The sequence below is a fragment of the Arachis stenosperma genome, chromosome 6 (genome assembly GCF_014773155.1).
Source record: "Arachis stenosperma cultivar V10309 chromosome 6, arast.V10309.gnm1.PFL2, whole genome shotgun sequence".
Taxonomy (NCBI): Eukaryota; Viridiplantae; Streptophyta; class Magnoliopsida; order Fabales; family Fabaceae; genus Arachis; species Arachis stenosperma.
In genome coordinates, this window is record NC_080382.1 from 6,060,898 (window position 1) to 6,083,132 (window position 22,235).

Genomic DNA, 22,235 nt, shown 5'->3' on the forward strand with positions numbered 1-22,235 from the left:
CAAGTAGGGGCACTGTTCATACCCTGGCCCAATAATAAAGGCCCAGGTCCAAATGAAAGGCCTAGTCCAGAGGATTGAGCCTTGCTGAACGCCAACCTTCGCACTAAGAAGTTGGTGTTAAACCCGACTTACTCCAAAGAAGTCGGAACAGAGAATAGCTGGCAGATAAGCACTCATTCAAATGAGTAACTGCCCCTAAAATCTCTCTAACTACTTTATCGAGCCATATCTTAACCTCCCTAAGATAGTGGGACGGTTAATACCCTAAAAATATGGCACTACTCCAACGGTGGTTATTGGCTCACCACTATAAATACACTGACTCCCCTCAGGTATCTCTAAGCCCAATACTCTCTAGACCTGATCACATCCTTGCTAACTTAGGCATCGGAGTGTCTTTGCAGGTACCACCCGCCATTCACTCACGTACACAAGTCGGAAGGAGGCTCCAGCGTGCAAACCAGCTCGGAGACTACCATCTACAGGCGATTGGGCCAACTAGCGCCATCCATTCTAGTAATCTCCGGTTACCTACCGTAACAATAACCTTTGTATTGTCATAAAATATAAGATATCTTGCCCCTTCTCCTTTATGATGCATTAGCCTACAGATAATAATAATTATCATATAATCTTATAACTTTTATAAATCTTTTAACTATTTAAAACTTATTTTAAATTCTTTAATTTTTGTCATTAAATTTATTTTAATTTTTTTCATACGGTATTTTACAACCAAAAAGATTATAAATTAATCTACCATAAATTAAAATTTTATTTAAGAATTTATTATTTATTAATAAATTATTACATTTACAAAACAAAATTTAAATCTTTAATACTTGTTTAAACAGACAAATAAATTGACTAACTAGAATTATTCATGACGAGAGTTTAATGGAAATCCGTAAAACTTCTATAAAAACAAAGACAGATATAAATATTGGTTAATATGAAGTTATTAAAATACTCTCATTTGTAATATATATATATATATATATATATATATATATAATTGTGTTTTAACATTTAATACATTAATTTGGTTGAATTATATTAAATTATATTATAATTTTTTGTATTTTTTATTTTTAAATATTAATATTTATAGATATCTACAAGTATTTGTTTTTTTTTTAAATAAACAAAAATTCACAACGAAAATGAAAGAAAAACAAACATATTTTTTAAACGAAAAATAATCAAAATTTATTTATTTTTTATTATTAATATATAAAAATATAAACTAAAATATATTATTAGATTACTAAATTAAATTAATAATTAATAATAATAATAATAATAAATCTTTATGGCCAGGATACCCAATTACCCACCTCGGAATACCGAATACCCATTACCATAACGAGAAGTCGAGAACCAACGGGTAAGGGTTTTTTTTTTTTTTTCAAATTTGAGAAAAACTATTGGGTGAAATTCGCAAATATTATAAAAAGCGGGGTAGAATTAATATGCAAATACCGTACATGAGCATTGAATTGTTCTAACTTGTAAACTCAAAATTGAGCAGCATATGAGTGAGTGATTTTGTGTGTTCATCATCTTGATCTCACTCACTACTCTGTTCCCTCCAATTCCCATTTTCTTCTTTCGAACCCTAATCTCCCATACTCATAGCACCTTCAGCCTCCGATCTGCTCATTGCTGCATTCGCTTCCAATTATGAATCACTCCTCCGTAGACTTTGAGAAACCAATTGGTTACTACGCTGCTTCAGTTCAAGTATTTCTCTTTTCTCTCTCGCTCGCACTTGTTCATTTCATTTTGATTCTTTGATTAATAAGTAAATTTATAGAATATCTGCTTCTATGTAAAGCAGCATTGCTCGATTCCATACTCACTCATTCGGAAAATACTTAATTCTCATAGTTCTGTGTTGCAGATATGGTTCGTTTGAAAATGCTTAATAATGTTGTGGACTTGTGGTGAAACTTTTTGACTAAGAAAGCCTAACCTGTGCGCTTTTTTCATCAAACTTTGTGTTGAGACGAACTTCTCTTGTTTATATATATATATAAGTATTGTTGTTATGATTTTTTATTTTGTACTGATGTAATTGTCCGGCTAGGCTGCTTACATTACACTCTTCGGGTGCAGCCTTCTCGCACCCTGCGCTAGCATGAGATACTTGTGCACCTGATTGCTCTTTTTATTGTTGTTATGATTTTGTGATATTTGTGTTCTTTATACAATGCTATCTTGGATAGGTTTAGAATTTATGTATGGTTGTATGTATACATGGTTGTTTATGATGCTATCTCGTTTCATTACATGAGTTTATATATTAGTTTGTTCTCCTACAATGCAGGAGCTTATTGTTATTGATGATGTTCTTTCGGCTATGGTTGGGGTCGAAGGACGTTACATCTTAATCAAAACAGTTCGTGGAAAGACGGATGATGTTACTTTCCATGTTGACCCATCTATGGATTTGGCACTGCAGGTGAGATTTATTGACTTCAGCCGCAAGTTGCTGCAATTTAGTTTCCAATTTAACAGAGGTATTAAATATCCACATTTTATTCCTCGGTGTTAGTTATAATAGGGTAGTGTGTTTAGGTTAGAAAGAATTCTTATATACTTTATTGGGTGCTCAATATGTATTGTATCCCAACCTAGTGTCATGCATCAAAGTGAAAATGTTATTATTCACATCCAGAATCTTGTGTTTTCTAAATATCTTATTTCAATTTTGTGAATTTTTTGTAATGTTATGTGAAGCAACTAGCTTTGTTTAGGTTACTCGATGGGCACTTCTATTTATTTAAATGTGTAATGTACCCCTCCTATTTGGTAGTGGTCCAAATAGAGGTAATTCTTTTATCGTTTATAGTTTTGGTCTATATTTTAACTTTAAAATCGCTGTCCATAACTGCAATTTCTGCCACAATAAGGTGGTTGCATTTTTGACAAAGATAGAGAGTGGGAAGCTAATGGGGAAATGAAAGATTGGCCTATTCTATACAAGTGTAACTTTAAGATTATGGGCAATATAATAATAGCAGATTGTTACATTTTTTATTTTTCTTGATAAAGAAGAATTTCATTAAGATGAGGAGAAGGATAACAAAAGCAACAGAAAACGAAAGGTGTATCTATAAAGCATATAGTGTTACAATGTTAGTGTCTTATTTTTTGCTTTTGCAGGAATTAGCAAAACGGATATTCCCTCTTTGTAGGAGCTTTTTGTTGATCAACCAGTTTGTTGAGTCAAGGTCTCAGTTCCAGAATGGCCTTGTTAATCATGCTTTCTCTGCTGCTCTGAGGGCTCTTCTTCTTGTAGGTTTTTCTGAACATGCCTAAATGAGTTCTAACAGAGAGATACATAAACTTTCATGTGCCATAGTTTTACCAGACGTCTTTTACGCCTACAAATAATGTATACTCTTTGATATAATGGGCATAGTGGGCAGTTACTAGTTACTACTGTTGAATGCCATCCTGTTCGATACATTCTTGTTCCTTTGAGTTGGAAATTTCAGTCTAGACATGTGATTGTCAGACTCTCTTTTGCTCTATTGGAGTTCTATATAGATTATATTATTTTTTATTAAAATATACAATGTGAATAAGAACCTACCTTTACCATTATAGGATATGTTTTCAGGATTACCAAGCCATGGTAGCACAGCTCGAACACCAATTTCGGCTTGGTAGACTTTCCCTTCAAGGATTGTGGTTCTATTGTCAGGTATGGATTGGTTTTCAGTTAACATAAAAATTTGTCAGTTACTTAATGTTGTCACTTTTGGTTGTGTTTCAGCCCATGATGGGGTCAATGCAAGCATTATCCATTGTTATTCAGAAGGCTGCATCCAACAATTTTTCTGGATCTGCTGTTCTTAACTTATTGCAGAGCCAGGTAAACTTTATATTAAGGTTTCCACATTTCTCAGTGATTCTAACTGACACTCCCGTGTATGTCTTAAAAGATTCATTTTTAATTTCATCAACCAGTTTCTTAAGCATTGAATTCTTCCCACTATGGCTTCTGCTTTGTGTAGGCAAAGGCTATGGCTGGAGACAATGCTGTCAGGTTATTGCTTGAGAAAATGACACAATGTGCGAGCAATGCTTACATGAGCATATTGGAAAGGTTGGTTCTTTTCTCCCTCCTTCCATAAGCACTTGGTCTGAGGTTCCATCTCCTTTGAGTTTAATAGTATGTATGGATGTTATAAGGAGAAAGTAATGGAAGAAATTAAAGGAAAAATTGGAAAACAAAGGAATGGAAGAAACTGAGGGGTTCAGAAAATGTTTCTCTGATTTCTTTGATGTGTCAAAACAAAAGGAAAGTTTGATTTTCATTTCACCACATTTGTCCTCCTTCCATTTCATCTAGCTGTGCTTAGTCTTTATGCTTACACTTAGAAGCTTAGTCCTTTTTACAATCCAATCCTTCCCTATCTTCTTACCCAGTCTTAACATCCCATATGTGAGAAAAAAAAAAATAACCGAAAAAGGAAGATTAGTCCACTTGATTTAATAAAAGGATATCATTTAGCAAACACATATTTGAAGAATAATATCAATGCATTATAATACACTATTGTAATGCATAAAGTTAACAGTATTTGCCAATTAGCACTTGTTTGCAAAACATTGCTATTGTCTTGTGTGCTCTTATTATAAAGCTTTAGTTGACTCTGATTTGTGTTCACTTGTCTTTTTGGGATTTTAACCATTTTAGATGGGTCTATGAAGGAGTTATTGACGATCCATACGAAGAATTTTTCATTGCAGAGAACAAATCTTTTCAGAAGGTCAATGAAATATTTCTGTGCTTAACATGGCCCAAAATGAATATTAAAAATTTGTTTTTAACATGGTTGTAGTTTCAAAATCTCTATAGGAGAGCCTCACTCAAGATTATGATGCCAAGTATTGGGGACAGCGTTACAGCCTCAAAGATGGAATTCCTAGTTTTCTAGCAAATATTGCTCAGACAATTTTGACCACTGGAAAATATCTAAATGTCATGAGAGAATGTGGGCACAACGTTCAGGTATTGTGGCTATTATGCTTTGAATGTTGAATAGATTAATAATTTGCAACTCTTTATGCTTCTTGCTGCGTGCATATGTTATTGTTTCACGAGTGGTTACTTTGTAACTAGTAGTTACTTTTTCTTTAGGTCCCTCAATCAGAAAATTCAAAACTAATGAGCTCTGGTTCAAATCATCATTATCTTGAATGTATTAAGGCTGCCTATAACTTTGCTAGTCGTGAACTGTTGAATCTCATTAAGGAAAAGGTAAGATTGCATTCACATAAGGTGATAGAATTCTCAGCTTACATTCTTGTGTTTCTGCAATAATTACTGTTAAAAAAAATCTTAAGTTCTAATGCTGAACTATTTTCTTTATCTAGTATGATCTAATGGGAAAGCTGCGATCTATAAAGCACTACCTTCTTCTTGATCAGGTATGATCTTGATCATCTTATATTATTTAAATTTCGAGACACATGTCTTGCTGGAAAAGCTTAAATTGTTAAATGCTCAAATTTAAAGATGACTTGAGTATCATCTCTCTTCTTCCTTCCAATGTTGAGTCTAGAGATGCTAGGATCGTTTTGGATGGAACAAACTAATAATGTAGCGATTGCTAATATAATTTTCTGTTCCTTGTATTTGTGTTTATTGAACAGATTGGACAAGCTAAAAATCTTATTTGATTGCAATTAATTTGTGTGTCCTCTGTATCATGATACTTAATTTTGATGAGACTAAGTAGTTCAATTGATTTGTGCTTTTGTGTTGCTGTTGGCATAGTGATTCAAAGAATTTTTATTTTCTAGAAACAAGGAACTTGTGCAAAAACACTACATTACTAACAAAAACTGAAGATTGCTAAAGAATTTCAGCCTTTCTTGAATTTACTAAGAAGCTGATGTGGGTCCTTGTGACAAACTCAGTTTGGTTCCCTCCAAAATTGTCAAAAGATTTAAAAGTTAGTCTTTTTACTTGTGTGTTACAAAAAAAAAAAAAAAAGAAAGAAAAAAGAAAAAAGAAAAAAGTTCTCCTGGTATATTTTGCCTCTTCCACTACAACTTCTATCCTTCAAGGGAAGCTTAGATATTTCTTTCACTACTCAGTCTTCTATCTTATATATAGTAGGCAAAAAATTGCCATCTGTGTCCTACCATCTTTGTGGTTATTGTACTCTTGCAAGAATAGTTGATATTCTGGTTTGCTCTATGCTATATTAAATTAAAGCAAAGCTCTTGATATCCAATGCTTGGAAGTAGAAGAGTTTTAGTTTTTATCCAGAAAAGGACCTGATTTTGTTCATAATCATCGAGTTATGTGGGGTTGATTTGGAAGAATCAGAAATGATTTGCAAGTCATTATCCTTCTGCTATCAAATAAGCTCATCATCTGTTCATCTCATTAAGGATATAAAAATGTGTGTGTGCACAGGTGCAGGAAGCTAATTTTAAGCTGTACATCGCTTGTGCAGATTGTTCTTTCAAAATTAGTCTACATACAGTACTTACATTGCCATAGTTTTCTGAACCTATTGCTATTATATAATTTGCATAATTTAGTTTATTTGCTGCTTTGTATTCTGCCCCAAGTGTCTACATTTAAGAAAATGTTAAGCTGGTTTGACATACATGGGTCATGTAGTTGTGCTTATGCATGTGCTTATGAAAGAGTGATTTTCTTTCTATTGGAAGTAAACTCTCACTGTCGATTCTGGCTGACATCATAGTGTTATGATCACACAGGGTGATTTCTTGGTACATTTTATGGATATTGCTCGAGACGAGCTAGCTAAAAAGCCTGATGAAGTCTCGGTTGAGAAGTTGCAGGTATAGTAATGGATTTTTTTTCACACAACTTTTTTTGTCCTAGTAAATTTGTATCAGATCAGAGTTTGCCTATTTTAATTTTTAAAAGAGACCTTGGTTCTTATTATGTTCTTTTCTCTTGTTTGTTTTGTTCTCTATCTCTCTTCTTTGGCATGGTTTAGTCTCTTCTAGACCTTGCTTTGCGTACTACAGCAGCTGCAGCAGATCCTCTTCATGAAGGCGTAACCTGTGTTGTGGCAAGTAACTGACTCAGTTTTTATGAAAATTCTTTGGATCTAATTTTCAATGTTTATGAATGATAAAAAGATTTCTTTTTCAGGAAAGGTCATCTTTGCTGAAAAGGTCGAGCACATTCAAAGATCTTGAACTTAGCCAGCGAAGTTCGGGTGACAATGACCTGGAGGAGCCAGTTAGCATCACTAGCCTTGAAACATTTTCACTTAGTTATAAGGTCTTTTTATACCCTTTTAAGTATTTGGAAGAGTTTACCTTGTGCTAATTATTGCATCATTTTTGGAAGTTCTTTTATTATTTATTACTATTATTTTCTGTTTTCAGGTGCAATGGCCATTGTCTATAGTATTATCACGAAAAGCCCTTACAAAATACCAGTTAATTTTTCGATTTCTTTTCCATTGTAAACATGTTGAGCGTCAACTGTGTGGAGCATGGCAAGTACATCAAGTATGGCTTTATACGTTTCACTTAATCTGATTGTGCTAATCTCCATTCATTGGATTGTATTTATCTCCGTTGACCTTTATCCGTGGTCCCATGTAGGGTGTTAAAGCTCTCAATACACGTGGAACTGCTCTCTCCAGATCATCTCTTCTTTGCCGTAGTATGCTTAAATTTATCAATAGCCTTTTACACTATCTGACATTTGAGGCAGGTTTTACTTTCCTTTGATTTCTCTGCTAACCTTTTTGGACCTTTAAATTTCTCAGGAACTGGCCTCTTTTTGTTTGTTATTTTATTATGGAATTTTTTAAATTTATTTTTTATATTTTTTATCTCTTTCTTCTCCTGCATTTAATTTGAAATTATTGGGTCCAGATATTTGAGTTCAGATATATTTTTTTTTCTTATTACAAACTTCAAAAGGATAATCATTACTAGGCCTGTCAGAATTTATAGGAATGCATAATACATTTCATTTGCTTCATTCTTTTCCTTAAATTTTGTTTACTTATCTAAGCAGTTTGGTGGGTCCTTGTTGTATGACTATATTTATTAGGTTATTGAACCCAATTGGCATGTGATGCATGACAGACTTCAATCAGCAAATAGCATAGATGAGGTAAGTTATTGTCCGCATAAATTTTCAAACATGTTTACTACACTTTTTTGCTTCCAATTCTGTTTACTTCTGTGGTGGGGTTGCTTGATAGATTCTGATGTTTTCTCTTTGAAACAGGTTATACAGCATCATGATTTTTTCCTCGATAAATGTTTGAGAGAATGTTTGCTTCTTTTACCTGAGCTGCTCAAGGTTAGTTTCTACTTTCATTTCTCCAGATAAGTTTTTTTTTCTTTGTTGTTATTTCTCAATGGTTTTTCAGTGTTTTTTAGAAAAATAAATATCATCTTCCCTTAACAAGTGAAAGAAATATATGCAAGTCAAAGTAGTTTTTATATACCCTTTGTGATGTGTAGAATAAATTTATTCAGAAACATGTTTTATTGATTCCTTTCTTTCAAGATGGATCATTCCCATTATGTCATATAGGTTTGTGAGACTCAAGATTGGTTATTGGTTTATGTTCCCAATTGCAGAAGGTGCAGAAACTTGAATCCATGTGCCTACAATATGCAGCAGCAACTCAGTGGCTTATCTCATCTTCTATCATATTACACAATCCAGACGAAGCAACTGAATCCTCGACGAAATCCAAGCAACGGAAATCCGGCCAGGTTCTAAAGTCAACCACCAGAAGTGCGGCAGTCACCGAGTCCATTCTGTATGTCCAAAAACACTACATTTACCAAACATTATTTCTATGCGCTTATATTTCTTCTCAACTTGGTATTCTAACCAAAATGAACAATTGCAGCAAATTTGAAAAGGAATTCAATGCTGAGCTACAGAGTCTTGGATCAATGTTGAGTAGTAGTTCCCAGGCAGAGCCATATTTGGCTCATCTTGCACAATTGATCCTTGGTGTTAAAAGCGAACAGAATGGTTTTTAAATGGGTTTTCTGTAAAAAGTAATGCAAGCTTTCAATACGTGATTGTAATTTTCGAGTATGGGCTTTGTGATTGTGTCATTCTTACTAATGCTTGTCTTCACGTTTCTTAGCAACAAATGAATATTTGAGAATGGTATTTTTGTTTTGAGATGTTAAAGTGTTGTTAAAATTTGTCCTGCCAAGTCAATATTTGATTCTTCAAATGATATAAGATCTTTTTTGAATTTGCACTAAAACAATGTAGAGTTTCTCTTTGGGCTTTTGCATTGTGAATTCTATTCTACAAGAAACGTAGATGGGGAATTTTTTTTTATATAATTTTATTTAACAACATTCTTTGCATCAAATAGAGGAATGTTTTACGTAAGAACATCTAAAAAAGAAGCATTAGTAATAGCAATTAGTCAAAATCACGACTTCAATCAGAACCTCCCTTAACTATGACAATATAACGTGAGTAGCTATTGTATATGTGCGTATCAATTGAATCGAACGATCATTCAAAATTATTGAAGACCATGTTTTTGTAGTATCTGAACTATAACGACAGTTTTTGCTGTATCAGCTCACGAAAGATTTGGAACTACAGCAATATTTACTCATTTGATGTAGATATCCATGATAAACGACGCATTTCATCTTCTTTACCGTTTACATAAATTGATTCAAGAATCAAGGTTAGTTACATTAACTTGTAAGGCTAAGAATACTATATAATTTCTTGATTTCTCTCGAGATTTAAAAGATATTATCCATAACATATTAATATTTTATAAAATGTAATACTAACTTTTGTAAGCATAATAAATTAACTAGTATATATCATCCAACTTTTAAGATTGTATTTGCATATTGTCTATAAGACAAAAGTACAGAAATAGTAGTTACATAAACTTATTTAGTTGTGAAGACAGAAATATAGACACAATCTTTCAGTCTTTAAGGAACAAAATATCAGTTTTCATTTCTTTGGCTTTTTGTTTCTGTATTTATATCTCTGAGACATAATTCAAATACAACCTGAAAGAACACCGAGACACCTAACTGAAGAGATTCAATATATTGTAAACTGGGCAGCATAAATTATGCAAAGTTAATATTGATCATTAGATTAACCAAAGATTCCAAAGCACACAAAAATTGATGAACTTACCACTTTACAAAGGTTCCTGAGCTATCATATAGACAACCTACCATGTCTTTACATAAGGCTACAAAGTTGGCGATCTTATAAAAATAAAGGTACTACTAATTAAATGCTATCTCTTGAAGAACTTGAAGTGTCTTTCTATGAACCTGGAAGCAAGGAAAATGTGCAAGAGAAACCACATCATTCAGCAAAGCATAAAGGTTACTATGCTTCTAGTTAGTATTGGAGATTATCCAACCTACTCCTTGGGAGTGATATCTAAGGTTTAACCATTCTTTAGGATTCTCAAACAAGATATTTAATAATTCGGAAATGAACTTATGCATAATGCATGCTCAAACATGAAATTTAATGTTAAACTTGATTAGTCCAACCATTTCACTTAGCATATGTAGGTTTCTACTTTCTACATTATCAACAGTCCCTCCTTTTCATAAATAAAAGGTGATTATCAAACTCTCCAATTGGAATTGTCTACCCGATATATGAAAAAAGCGTACACGGATAACAAGAAGATTCAATAGAAGTTTAGATGTAAACTAATTTATACTATATAAATAAACATGATGCTAATTAGTTGATAGAGAAGCAAAGAATTTACCCATTCAAGATGCTGTGCAGTGATGCCAGACTCAGTTCCAGTATATATACCAGCTAAGACCTGGTAGAACCATAATGCAGAAAAAGATAATTTACATCTAATGTGTAGTGGAGTAGTAATCAGATCAGCATGTTTAAATCAATTAAATAGAACTTCCTATGGGGAAAATATCACTGCAAAGGTGAAGAAACCCCCCAAAAGAGTGTATAAAATATATCATCTTGGTCCAGTTTGCTTCATACCAAAGAATGCAATGTAACAAGCATGACTTTGACATTACCTTGGAGACAGTCTCAAGAAACATGCCAGGACGTACTGGATGCGACTTCCTTCCTGTCGCACTCACCTGATTATGATGGAAAGTTATACGTTATGTCGCTATAATTTGCATTCATGCATAAAACTTACGGTGAGTATGCTAACAGAGTAAAGATAGGGGAGAATGTTTCATAGATGAGATTTGTGAATACAATTTTAAATAAGTTCTCACGCAGGAAAAGAGATGATTTATTTTCCTAAAGAATTCGCTAAAGATCCCCCTAACAACTAAATGACAGAAGAAAAAGCGCACATTGATATGCTGCGTGTAATATATTTATTGCCTAACAGTTGCATATCACAGTGCGTTCTCCTACATCTTAGGCTTTTCTACCCCGTTTTTAATTTTTACTTCTTACTACTCACACTTAACATACTCCAGTTAAGTAATACATTTGCCAATTCAACTTACCCTTTCAGCATTTCCTTCATAATCATTACCAGCGTTGTCGGCACCTTCATCTTTTCCTTGCATTACATTTCTTATCATGCCAAGCACAGTATCTCCGGGTTTTAAAGCCACCAGTTTGGCTAAGAAGTTCACCTGCACTGACAGAAGTTTTAAAAATGCATATATGAAGGGTTTTTTTTTTAAACAATGACAAATAAAATGTAATACACTTTTAGGTCTCTATATTATGTATAGATAAAATAAGACAAAGGAGTATTTTTAAATAATATTTCCCTTCAAATGAGCACCATGTTAAAATCAAAATACATAAACTACATATCAAGCACACCTCTGGCTCAGGAAGAGTATATAATCCACGATTATTTCTTTCATCCAAAATTCCCCCTCCCATCATATCCCGAGCTTCTTCTCTAATTAAAACAAGCCTTGCAAGAAGTTTTCGATCGGGGACAACAGGACGAGTTTCCATTGTCTGCAAACATATTGACAATCACCTTATAAGTTATAATTAACAAAGTAGTATTAGAGTATATTAAGGTTCCAAGTCAAGAGTCAAGGAATGTTTAATAGCTATACGTGAAGTTGAAAGACAATATTCTTTGGCTTTTAAAAAAATAATAAAAAAAAAAAAGAAGAGCAAGTCAAAAGGAAAAGTAAATTTCAATCTTAACTATAAAAGAAAGAGAGGACACAGAAGATGACTCCATATTTTGTCAAATGACTGACCTATATAAACTATATAAATATATAGGTATATATTTTAAAGAACAATTCAATTTTTGTTTCAAAGTTGAATGATATATCTAAGCCCCAAGGCAGCAAGGCTAAATTGCTACTTCAGATAGCCTATGTCACAGGGTGTTATGGAATTCAGTTACATTAGAGGGGTATGTAGAGAAGAGAGACTGTGTTAAGGAGAGGAAGAGATGTGAGGTTTAGTGATGAAGATAATCAGGCACTCTGTAAATGGCCTGAGCCATCTGTATTTTTCTACTCTTATCCATCCATCTTACACAGTTTAGCTCTGCCATTACTGATATTCTGTCCGATATCAGTATCGTAGGGGTGGAAATATGATTCAGCTTTTTCTATACTTATTATTTTGATCTAGTTACATATGACTGTCATTGATATTACTTTAAGAGACTGCAATAATTTCCTGGTAATTCATAGAATGTTAGAAGTTACTATGATTACCTCTAATATGTCATCAGCTTGGTTAGCTATGTCATTTAGATTTGCCGCTGGGATATGAATCTTTAATTCATCTTTTCCTTTGAATACACCACCACCAGCTGCAACACGGCGTAATAATTCATGTCTACTTTCTTTTTGGGGAGTTCTACATAGAAGACCAATTATTTGAACCTACAAGATAAAGGAGAAAAACACACATTGATATCCAATATAAAAGTTGGAACATTGCTTCAGCCAGAGTATTGATAAAGAAGTGGCAAAAATAAGGTTCCTTACATGTGGCGGACATTTTTTTGTCAGATGTGATAATACAGTCTCCTTGATAACTTCCAAGAGTGACTTGCGCTGAATGGAAAATACAAACGCAGTTATGTCAAAATCTTTACTTCATGCAGTAACTATGCTCAACAGGATATAAAGTAACGTTATAGTGGCATCGAATACTACTAACTAACTAATCAACCTTTCAAGCTAAAGTTTAATGGAAAAAGAGGTTGAGGAATAAAAAGAACAAGTAAACCTTTTTCTACTTCGTGGAGATCAGCTATATATAGATCAATCAACGACATACTATCTATCATTAACCATATTTGATGACTAGAAGTTTAAAATTAAGTACACCTTAATGACTGCAATTGATTTAGCTCTAGTTTTAAACACTGGACTACTCTTCATCTGACACATTTGAGGGATGACGATCGATGACGAATGAAAGACAAATTTTCTCTCAGTTTTCCAATTATGAGAAGGACCAATAATTTGCACTTGTACGTGTTCAAAAAAGATGCAGCTACTAAAATAAAATCTATAAGCACGTACCTTTCTAAAATCCAAATATAAGTAGACAAGTTCCGAATTAACAATACCTTATCATCTTCGTCCTTCTCAGCGAGCTGGATCATGTAATCGAGGGCCATCATAAAATCTGATTCCATCTCATCAACCCTCTTTCCAATTACTCCTTGTGCAGCCAACTCCACTGCCACTTTTTCAGATTCTTCATCCATATTCATATCTTCCAACTGAAGCCAAACATACACATGGAACAGTGTCATTCAAAGGCTGAAGGAAGTACATATAAATGACTAATGAGCAAACAATTGCACGCTGCATATAAATGTCTTAACACTAACAACTTAGGATTAGTTATCAACGCCAAGGAGGCAACATAATTATGAAGCAAGTGTTTAAAAAGAAAATCACTTTGAGATCTTTTTTTTTTTTCCTCTTAAGTTTTCAGCATTTTCAATTACATAAAATTACTTTTCTTTAAGTATACATTCGGATTTTAAGTATTTCTCAACAACGTTTTGGCCAAAGGTTATTCACCACATTAAATTATTTTTTTCATTCTATCTGTTTTTGCACAGATGCACGCACACGTGAATTCTCTGCACACAGATTAAGAGAGCATCCACACATGAATTATTATTATTATTATCATCATCAAGCTAGCAATAATTTGAAATCTGAGAAGTGAAAGTGTAATGTTGGAGCTTACAAGGGTGACCATTTCTTCGAGAACAGAGATGACTTGTTCCCCTCCTCTGAGAAGTGCTTTGCGTTCTTGTTCGGAAGAAAAACCGTTATCATCATTATTCTCCTCTTTAGGGTATCCGTTACCTACTTCGTAACTTGCGCTGCTGGTTCCCGAAACGAAGAGTTGGATCTTTCTCTTGGGATTCTTCAACTGAAACTGAAGAAATTGCTGCTGTTGGTGGTGGTGTGACGAAGTTGATGCTGCTGGACCGTACAATCGGAAGAGACTGCAAGCAGTGATGAACGAACACGCCACAACCATTTCGCTCTCTCTCTTACTCTCTTTCCGCTTCACTTCATTCTGTGGGGTTTTCTTTTTGTCAAGTGAAGTCTCACACTCCTGCCATGGGTTTTAGCGACATGTTGGATTGGATAGAAATATCAAATAAGGAAATTTAACCTTGCTGAGTGTACGGTCAGCAATTAATATTAATATAAAATACAATTTAAAATATAAAATAATATATTAAGATGAAAATTCAGGTGCAGTTGACTTTACATGAAGTTGATGATTATTTGAATGATTTGACTAAATTTTTATCTAACCAGCTATCAACTTCACGAAAAATGTTTGCACTTGAGTTTTCACTATAAATTAAAATAATTACTCAAACCAGTCCTGAAATTTTTTAAATTAAACATTTTAGTTTTTCAAGTTTTATAATACATAAAATAATTTTCAACATTTATTTTTGTTATTCAATATAATTTTTTCCGTTAATTACTAACATGATTACTAACATGAATTGGACAAATTAATCTCAAAAATAAAATACAAAACAATCTCTAAAAAATTTTAAAAAATCTTAAAATAATCCTTATAAAATTTTAAAAAATCTAAAAGTCTCTTTGGATTATTTGTATATAATTATTTTTATTCTATTTATCTCTAATTTGATTATTCCTATATACAAAAATTATGCATTTTCAAATCCTATATTATAAATTAATTTTGAAGTTTTTCAAAAAAATAATTTAAAATAATTAAATGAATTTATTTATTTTTAATTATATAAAATATTAATTTAATTTATAAGTATCATATTCTATGATAATTTTTTAATAATGAAGAAAAAAATGAGCTAGTAAAAATTTTTAGATAAATAATTAAAAATATTTGTGCAAATGCTTATGAAGGTAATACTTTAAAATTTGCATGAAATGTGAAAACTCTTACTAATAGAGAATTTTCATTTAACATAAAAAAATTTACATAGATAATTAAAAATATTTGTGCAAATACTTATGAAGGTAATACTTTAAAACTTACATGCAATATAAAAACTCTTAATAATTTGTAATAATTAAAGAAGAAATGTCTTGGCAAATTTAAGTATTTTGTTCATTTTTTTTTAAGTTTTGGAATTCACTAATTGTAAAGTTGCATACAATAGATTTACAGTTAAAACTATTTGTGCTAGTACAATTAATAGTTATATCAAGAAAAAATAGATTTTTTCATTTATAAATACTTTTTTAAGTTTATATGGCGTCAATATCTTAAAAGTTAGGTATATTTTATAATGCAACCACCTCTTAGATTTAGTTGTTATTATTATTATTATTACATCATTTCGATGTAGGTATCATATATTAATTATTAAATAATATTATTTCTTATGACATTTTAGTGTTAATGAATAAAATTATCTTTTAGTTTATATTTTATTATTTTTGTATTTTTATTTATTATATATATTATTAGACGTTGACTTTTGAAAAAAATAAAAAATATTCGAAGGGACTGCTTTTTAGAATTTTTAGAATTTTTTCAGGAACTGTTTTGATATTTTTCAAATTTTTCGGAAACTACTTTGTACTTCATATTGAGGACTGTCTAGTTTGTACATGTGTACACTTAACGACCACATATACGAGTGAATGTTCCAAATCAGCAGTTATCATTAGTAACTAACGGATGGGAACTATATTGTCTACTTAACGACCACGTATACGAGTAAACGTTCCAAATCAGCAGTTATCATTAGTGACTAACGGATGTGAATTATATTGTCTACCGGAAGTAAACGTTGAGAACTATTTTGTGTATTTTGAAATTTGAGGGACTAAAGTGTCCAATTTAAAAATTTCAGGACTAATTTAGATAATTACTCATAAAATATCCTTATTCTAAAATATTAATATTTATATATATTTTCAACCTTGTTTTTGATATCCTTGTTTTAGAATATCTTTCTATTTCATTTTTATTAAGACGTTTTAGATAATTACAAAAAAACACACCAAACATTTTTTGTGCACCTCCTTTCTATCTTTTTATTGTGAACTCTTGTTTAGCTCTAAAAGTGTTCTTTTAATGTACCTGAAAAGGATTCTAGCCAACCAAAATCCAAAAAACATATACATCCTGCCAAATAAATTTATAGTCAAAAAACAAGTGAATATATTGAACATTCATTTTACATAAAGAGAAACATTATTTTACTGATTAACAATTCCAAATTTTCTAAGTCTTTTTTGGAATTCACTCTACCTATAAAAAAAAAAAAAACATTTTTGTTAATGTAATCTCATATTTTGTAGTAAATTGTCAAAATAACGGCTCAAATTTCACTTGAATACTTGATTGTTAAATTGGTCGCTAAACTTATCAACCAATCAAATAAGTCTCTTAAATTTTCCAATACCAACCACCTTCGTCCGTATCCATTCTTCCCACCAATGAGAGGGCTGACTAACAAGTTACTGACGTTGCTGAAGACGCATGATGCTACTAAGATGACATCAATTAAAACCATCACACCACATGAAAATAAAGATATATACAGATCAAAAAGTTAATAAGATACAATATCTCATCAGTCCAAAGGGCAATATTAGGGTCAGGGAAAAAGTAATTGATACATGATCATATCTTCTGTTCAGAAAAACAAGCTCCTGCCATAGCAATGGAGTTTTAAACCATAAATAAACATCCATGTGATACATCCTCCTTCTGTTGAGGCATTTTTAACTATATCTCATGGAATCACTGGGTGTAGTCATATTGGCAGCAGATACAGCTATTAACACTGAGGGGAAATGCATGGAAAAAATATCCGGTTTCGTTCCTTGATGGCGAACGAATTTTCATTTATTCTTCTCTTCTTTCTGTTTGGCCAAAATATCGATCCGTGTTTAGTGGTTGGTTCCAGGAGTCTGAATCATGTTTGTTCCAGGAATGTGAATCGCGGAAGTCAGACATGGTTCCTGCCCCATGCATGGGAGCAAATGCTGCAAAAAAGAAGTCAATGGGATCAATGAAAACTGACTGAATTCGCTTTGTCGAAGAACAAAAATAGTTAGTCGAGCACGCAGAACAAAATCACTCATTAAAACAGAGCGCAGTATGATTCAGAGATGTTCTTGAACATAAGCTTCATGCAACGCATAAAACAAGTGAATAACAATAAACTCTTCTTTTATGTCAATGCCTGGATCAAAAAGTTTAAGGCTTGAGTTAGTAGGAAGTGAACTTATAAGCAGAAACTCAAGTCACAGTGAACAGGTGAATTATATATCTTGACATTGATGTTGACTTAAAGCTCCCTTACCACATAATCTCAATAAGTTAACTCTACTGCTTTAAGATATTGAAATTTATAAATTCTTTTTGCTTTCTAAGAATGCTATAAAAATACAATCAAGCACTCAACACTTAACTAACGGAGCCTGTTTGCTTACGAGTTACTTCTACTACAATCAACTTAAGTATGGCTCTAACTTGGTTCTTGGTTTTAAAAAATTTAAGTGCCTCGAAACTCCAGCTGTTATGAAGTGCATTGGCCATTTTGAAGAATTTCGCCAAGAATGTCCAATGAGAAAAGTTGTATGCAATGACTACTAGAATTTGAGGGGTTGCATGAATTAGAGTGTAACCAGCTAGAAACTTAACTAACCTTTTTCTCTCATTCTTTTTTCTCTGTCATACTCAAATTTATCCCGAATAAGGCTGACTTTCTCCCATGTATCAGACTGGTTGTTTCTCACAAAATTATGCTCCTGCATTGAATTAAATTGTCAGAGATAGGATTGGTAGAGAAAAAAAAATAGTGAACAATATTGCAAATGTTGTAGATTCCAACAATCTCACACTATTAGATCCAAGTTTTGGAGCCAACTAGTAAAACAACATGAAAAAAAAAAAAAAGAAAGGCTATAACAGTATAACTGACAGAAGCAGAGTTTGAGTTTTCCAAAGGAAGAAGTTTTATTTACACATTATCCCCATAGAATGACGTTTCTTATGGTTAAAACTCTTTAATTATATAACATTTTATTAAGAGCGGGAAAAAATGAAGAGATCCTCTACACTCATACAAGTTTAAAAAAATCATCAACAAAGCGAAGCTACCCAATCTCTTAAAATCTGGAAGAGAAATCCCTCAAAAAAGATTATGAGCTTTCCGCTAAATGACCAAATAGATGCCAAACCTCTAATAATTTATTTTCCATTATAGTTGGCGTAGCTGAGGTCTATCTCCTCTCAGAGAAGAATAGCACAACTTGAATTTGAATTACAACATTCAAACTATAATTATCCATGGCCAACTGCAAATGCATTCTACAAGATGATGCATTTCTTTTGGCACTTTATTCTGGATGGCTCATGAAGTGATGGATAAAAGTTGCATGATACACAAACGGGACAATACCGGAAAGAAAAAAAAAGGTCCCCATTATATTTGAATCACTTAAATGTACCTTACTATGCTCCATCTGAGACCTTCTATTCCTGAAATGTCATAATAGACAACACCAAAATTAGAGTCCAACTCCATGACCTCCATAACTTAATCACTGAAGTAGTTCAAGCCATTAATCAGATTAATCCAAACGTAATATTTTTAAATTGATATATTCCCTTTTTTGGGGGCGGGGGGTTAAAAGAAGAATTTCATTAAGATGAGGAGAACAATAATATTATGAGAGTTCCTTTACACGAGAAAAACAAACAAAAGATTTATGTATAAAGCATAGCTTTTCAATCTCTCAACACGTCAATTAATGACCAGCACAATTGCACAAACTTTTAAACAGAACTTTTCGGCACTATATATAAAGAGCTAGCTAAAGCCAAGGAGAAATTGAAGAATATCTATTTGAATAAGACCCATCTGAATGACAATCATGAAGTACTTTAGCCGTTAAACTCACAGGTGATATAAAAAGATGTTTCAGATAGACTGATAGAGATTGGATCAGAATCATCAGATTACTCAATGAAATGCGAGTATACTGTATTATTTATCCTCTGCAGCTGCTATCAGTGTGATATAGTAGCAGAATGTACATATTTATTTAGAAAATGGTATGCAGAAAAGGGAGAAATAAGGATGACTGAAGGCATTCAAGACATCATCTCTATTCTCTCCAACCCCATTAACTAATTGTCTTAGGACAAAAATCCAGAGTTATTAGAGACACAAATTCGTTTAGAGGATGAAACATACAGAAAGAGACAAAAAGTCTTTGACCTAGGACGAAATTTGCCAAATTGTCTATCTACCCAAAAGCAAGGGACAATATGATAAGGGAAAAATATACAGCTTTTCTTTCTTTTCTCTATAACTTTTTGTCCTGAAACACTTACCATGCACAACCTTAGACACCCTTTTTTTGAAAAAAAAAAAATCATGCTTTATGTTCTCTTCCCCTCTTATGGTATAATCCACCTTCCCACCTTCTTAATAAATGCTAAATGTTTCGCATGTTTATAAATTAGGTCCAACTTCCCACCTTGCCTACACAGGATTCGTTAATCCACTAGCATAGAGGGAAAGAAACGGTGAAGGAGGCAAACCTGTAAGGGGAAAAGTCTTCATCGTCTTCTTCAGCAGACTCATACTTTGCATGATCCTGAGCAAGCTTCTTAGAGTAGCCCTCATCCCAATAAAGCCGCTCCCAGTTTTCTCTAAGTTCATTATATAGTTCCATATATTTCTTGCACCAAGGCTCATGCTCCTTTCATTACAATTAAAACTATTTCAGGACTACAATCATGTTTTGAACTTCACACTCAACCATAAAAGCATTACAAGTTAACAGCTCCATTACTCCAGCAAGCAAATCAAATAACACATAAATTCACGTTGATCCATCAGATTTATCATGGTAATAAGAAAATTGATTACTTAAGCCGTAAACAAATGATAAAATACAATGTGTCCCTATTGTCTCTATGATATGAACAAAAGCCCTCTCTTGTACACGGGAAATATCAAATTACAGAATAATCAAAAAATAAAATAAACTTATGAGTTAAAAGCAAACTCAATCAGCACACAGAGGACTCCAATTACCACAATGTTAATCTATCAATGAGCTAGCAAATCATAAAGATACACCGTTCTAGTTTTATACATCAATTTCAAGAGAATTAACAAACAGCAGAGCCAAAATCGCAGCATAATCATTTAAATTTGATGCCTAAAATGAAAAATCTTTAGTGAAATGTGAAGACTAATCATGAAACCAAACAGAAATTAGAGAATTATTTTTTTTTTCAATAAAAAAAAGGGAAAAGAAATTAGGAACTAACAGATTCCTTGAGAAGAAGGCGAGTCCTGCGCATGAACTGTTCCCTGAGCTGCTTGCGGCGTTTGTTAGGGATGTTGTCTCTCGGAATGACGAACCGCTCACGTGGCGGCACGTGATCGCCCACCTCGTGCATCTCGCCGTCCACCGCCCACCACTCGGAGCGCTCATCAGCCTTCCTCAACACAAGTGGCGGCGACTTCGGGCGCCTTCTGTGGCCGCCGCTTCTGCCGGCAGTGGTGTCGGTTCGGGCATAGCGGAGGTGGCAAGGGCCGCGGAGGAGGTACGGCGTAATCGCTTGTAGGCGCTTCGTGAGAGAGAGCATGGACACGCTCAGTGTAGCACACTCTCTTCAACTTGTTTCCCCTAATCAACTATTAATTTGAAAAATTAACTGGGTTTGAAAATTTTGAATATTGTGTCTCAACTATTTAATTTATCAAATAAATACATATTTGATAAGATAATAACTAAAATTATTATTTTTTATTCATAAAATATTTAAATGCTGATAAAGTCATAAAACTAATCATGAAATATTAAAACCAATGTAATACTTTGAAAAAATTGAGATAATAATTTAACATTATCTTATTTAATTTAATATTTATAATTATGAATAAATAAATTTAAATTTGATATACTGATAATATATAGTTGTACAATCTCATTCGTTTTTTTATATAATTATTTATATTAATATAAAAAATAATTATTTTTTATATAATATTACGTAATTAAATACATATGTAAAATTATTTTATATTACAGCACATCAAAATTAAATTCTTATATTTATTTTAAAAATAATTAATAAATATAAAATTGGATAGTTTTAGGCTAATTTTTATTACCTCCCAAACATTGTTAGTCTAATTAATCATCAACTAAATTTTGATTTGCTAAGGGGAGTGTTTTTAACCAGCTCTATTGTGTATAGATCATGCTACCCACATGCACACTATTCTTATTTTGCAACTCCACCCACTACTGCCACCCTAACCTTTTTCTTGGTCACCAACCTTAACCGTTCCAATCTTCCACCACCATCAATGCCGGGCATCGTCTTCAAAATTTCTCTAACAACCGCCTTAAAAATCAACAACCACCATGCCGTCGTTGACAATGTGTGTAACTGTGACCGTGATAATGGTGGTAATAATATTGGTAGAGAAATAATAAATACGGATGGAGATACAATAATTTAAAAAAAAAACTATGTTTAAATCAAGACCTTAAAATATTAATTATGAGTATTTTATTGGTTTAATTATTTTGCAGGTTCCTATAATTTTATCGAATTTTTAATTAGATCCCTATACTTTTTTTTTAATTGGATCTCTATACATTAATTTTTTTTAATTTAGTCCCTGTTAACATTAAACGTCAAAAAAATATTAATAAATTGTGAAATTACTTGTATACCCTTAGGGACCTAATTGAAAAAAAAGTAT

General features: G+C 32.6%; 3 protein-coding genes across 5 annotated transcripts; 1 reads left to right on the forward strand and 2 right to left on the reverse strand.

Annotated features, from left to right (window-relative positions):
* Positions 1–1,481: 1,481 nt before the first annotated feature.
* Positions 1,482–9,289, forward strand: LOC130932741 (gamma-tubulin complex component 2). 3 transcript variants are annotated; one of them, XM_057862149.1, is made up of 19 exons: positions 1,483–1,743; positions 2,330–2,464; positions 3,169–3,300; positions 3,629–3,712; positions 3,785–3,883; positions 4,026–4,117; positions 4,712–4,784; positions 4,874–5,026; positions 5,156–5,275; positions 5,392–5,445; positions 6,754–6,837; positions 6,999–7,073; positions 7,157–7,288; positions 7,396–7,521; positions 7,618–7,725; positions 8,075–8,137; positions 8,255–8,329; positions 8,614–8,798; positions 8,892–9,289. In XM_057862149.1, exons 1-19 carry the CDS (start codon positions 1,684–1,686, stop codon positions 9,025–9,027), a joined length of 1,986 nt encoding a protein of 661 aa, XP_057718132.1. In that variant the 5' UTR covers positions 1,483–1,683; the 3' UTR covers positions 9,028–9,289. The 3 variants fall into 3 exon arrangements, with proteins under 3 accessions (XP_057718134.1, XP_057718132.1, XP_057718133.1); XM_057862150.1 differs by lacking the exon at positions 1,483–1,743 and adding an exon at positions 1,919–1,977; XM_057862151.1 differs by lacking the exon at positions 3,169–3,300 and having other exon boundaries at positions 1,482–1,743.
* Positions 9,290–10,110: 821 nt separating this feature from the next.
* Positions 10,111–14,613, reverse strand: LOC130933094 (protein PEP-RELATED DEVELOPMENT ARRESTED 1, chloroplastic). The gene is made up of 9 exons (XM_057862605.1): positions 14,207–14,613; positions 13,572–13,727; positions 12,982–13,050; positions 12,706–12,876; positions 11,837–11,980; positions 11,509–11,640; positions 11,059–11,124; positions 10,779–10,838; positions 10,111–10,323 (listed from the first exon to the last, which is right to left on the reverse strand). The coding sequence occupies exons 1-9, from the start codon at positions 14,504–14,506 to the stop codon at positions 10,276–10,278; spliced, it is 1,146 nt and encodes a 381-aa protein (XP_057718588.1). The 5' UTR covers positions 14,507–14,613; the 3' UTR covers positions 10,111–10,275.
* Positions 14,614–17,014: 2,401 nt separating this feature from the next.
* LOC130932996 (uncharacterized) lies at positions 17,015–21,158 on the reverse strand. The gene is made up of 5 exons (XM_057862476.1): positions 20,786–21,158; positions 20,048–20,208; positions 18,949–18,979; positions 18,144–18,246; positions 17,015–17,478 (listed from the first exon to the last, which is right to left on the reverse strand). The coding sequence occupies exons 1-5, from the start codon at positions 21,104–21,106 to the stop codon at positions 17,339–17,341; spliced, it is 756 nt and encodes a 251-aa protein (XP_057718459.1). The 5' UTR covers positions 21,107–21,158; the 3' UTR covers positions 17,015–17,338.
* Positions 21,159–22,235: the final 1,077 nt, after the last annotated feature.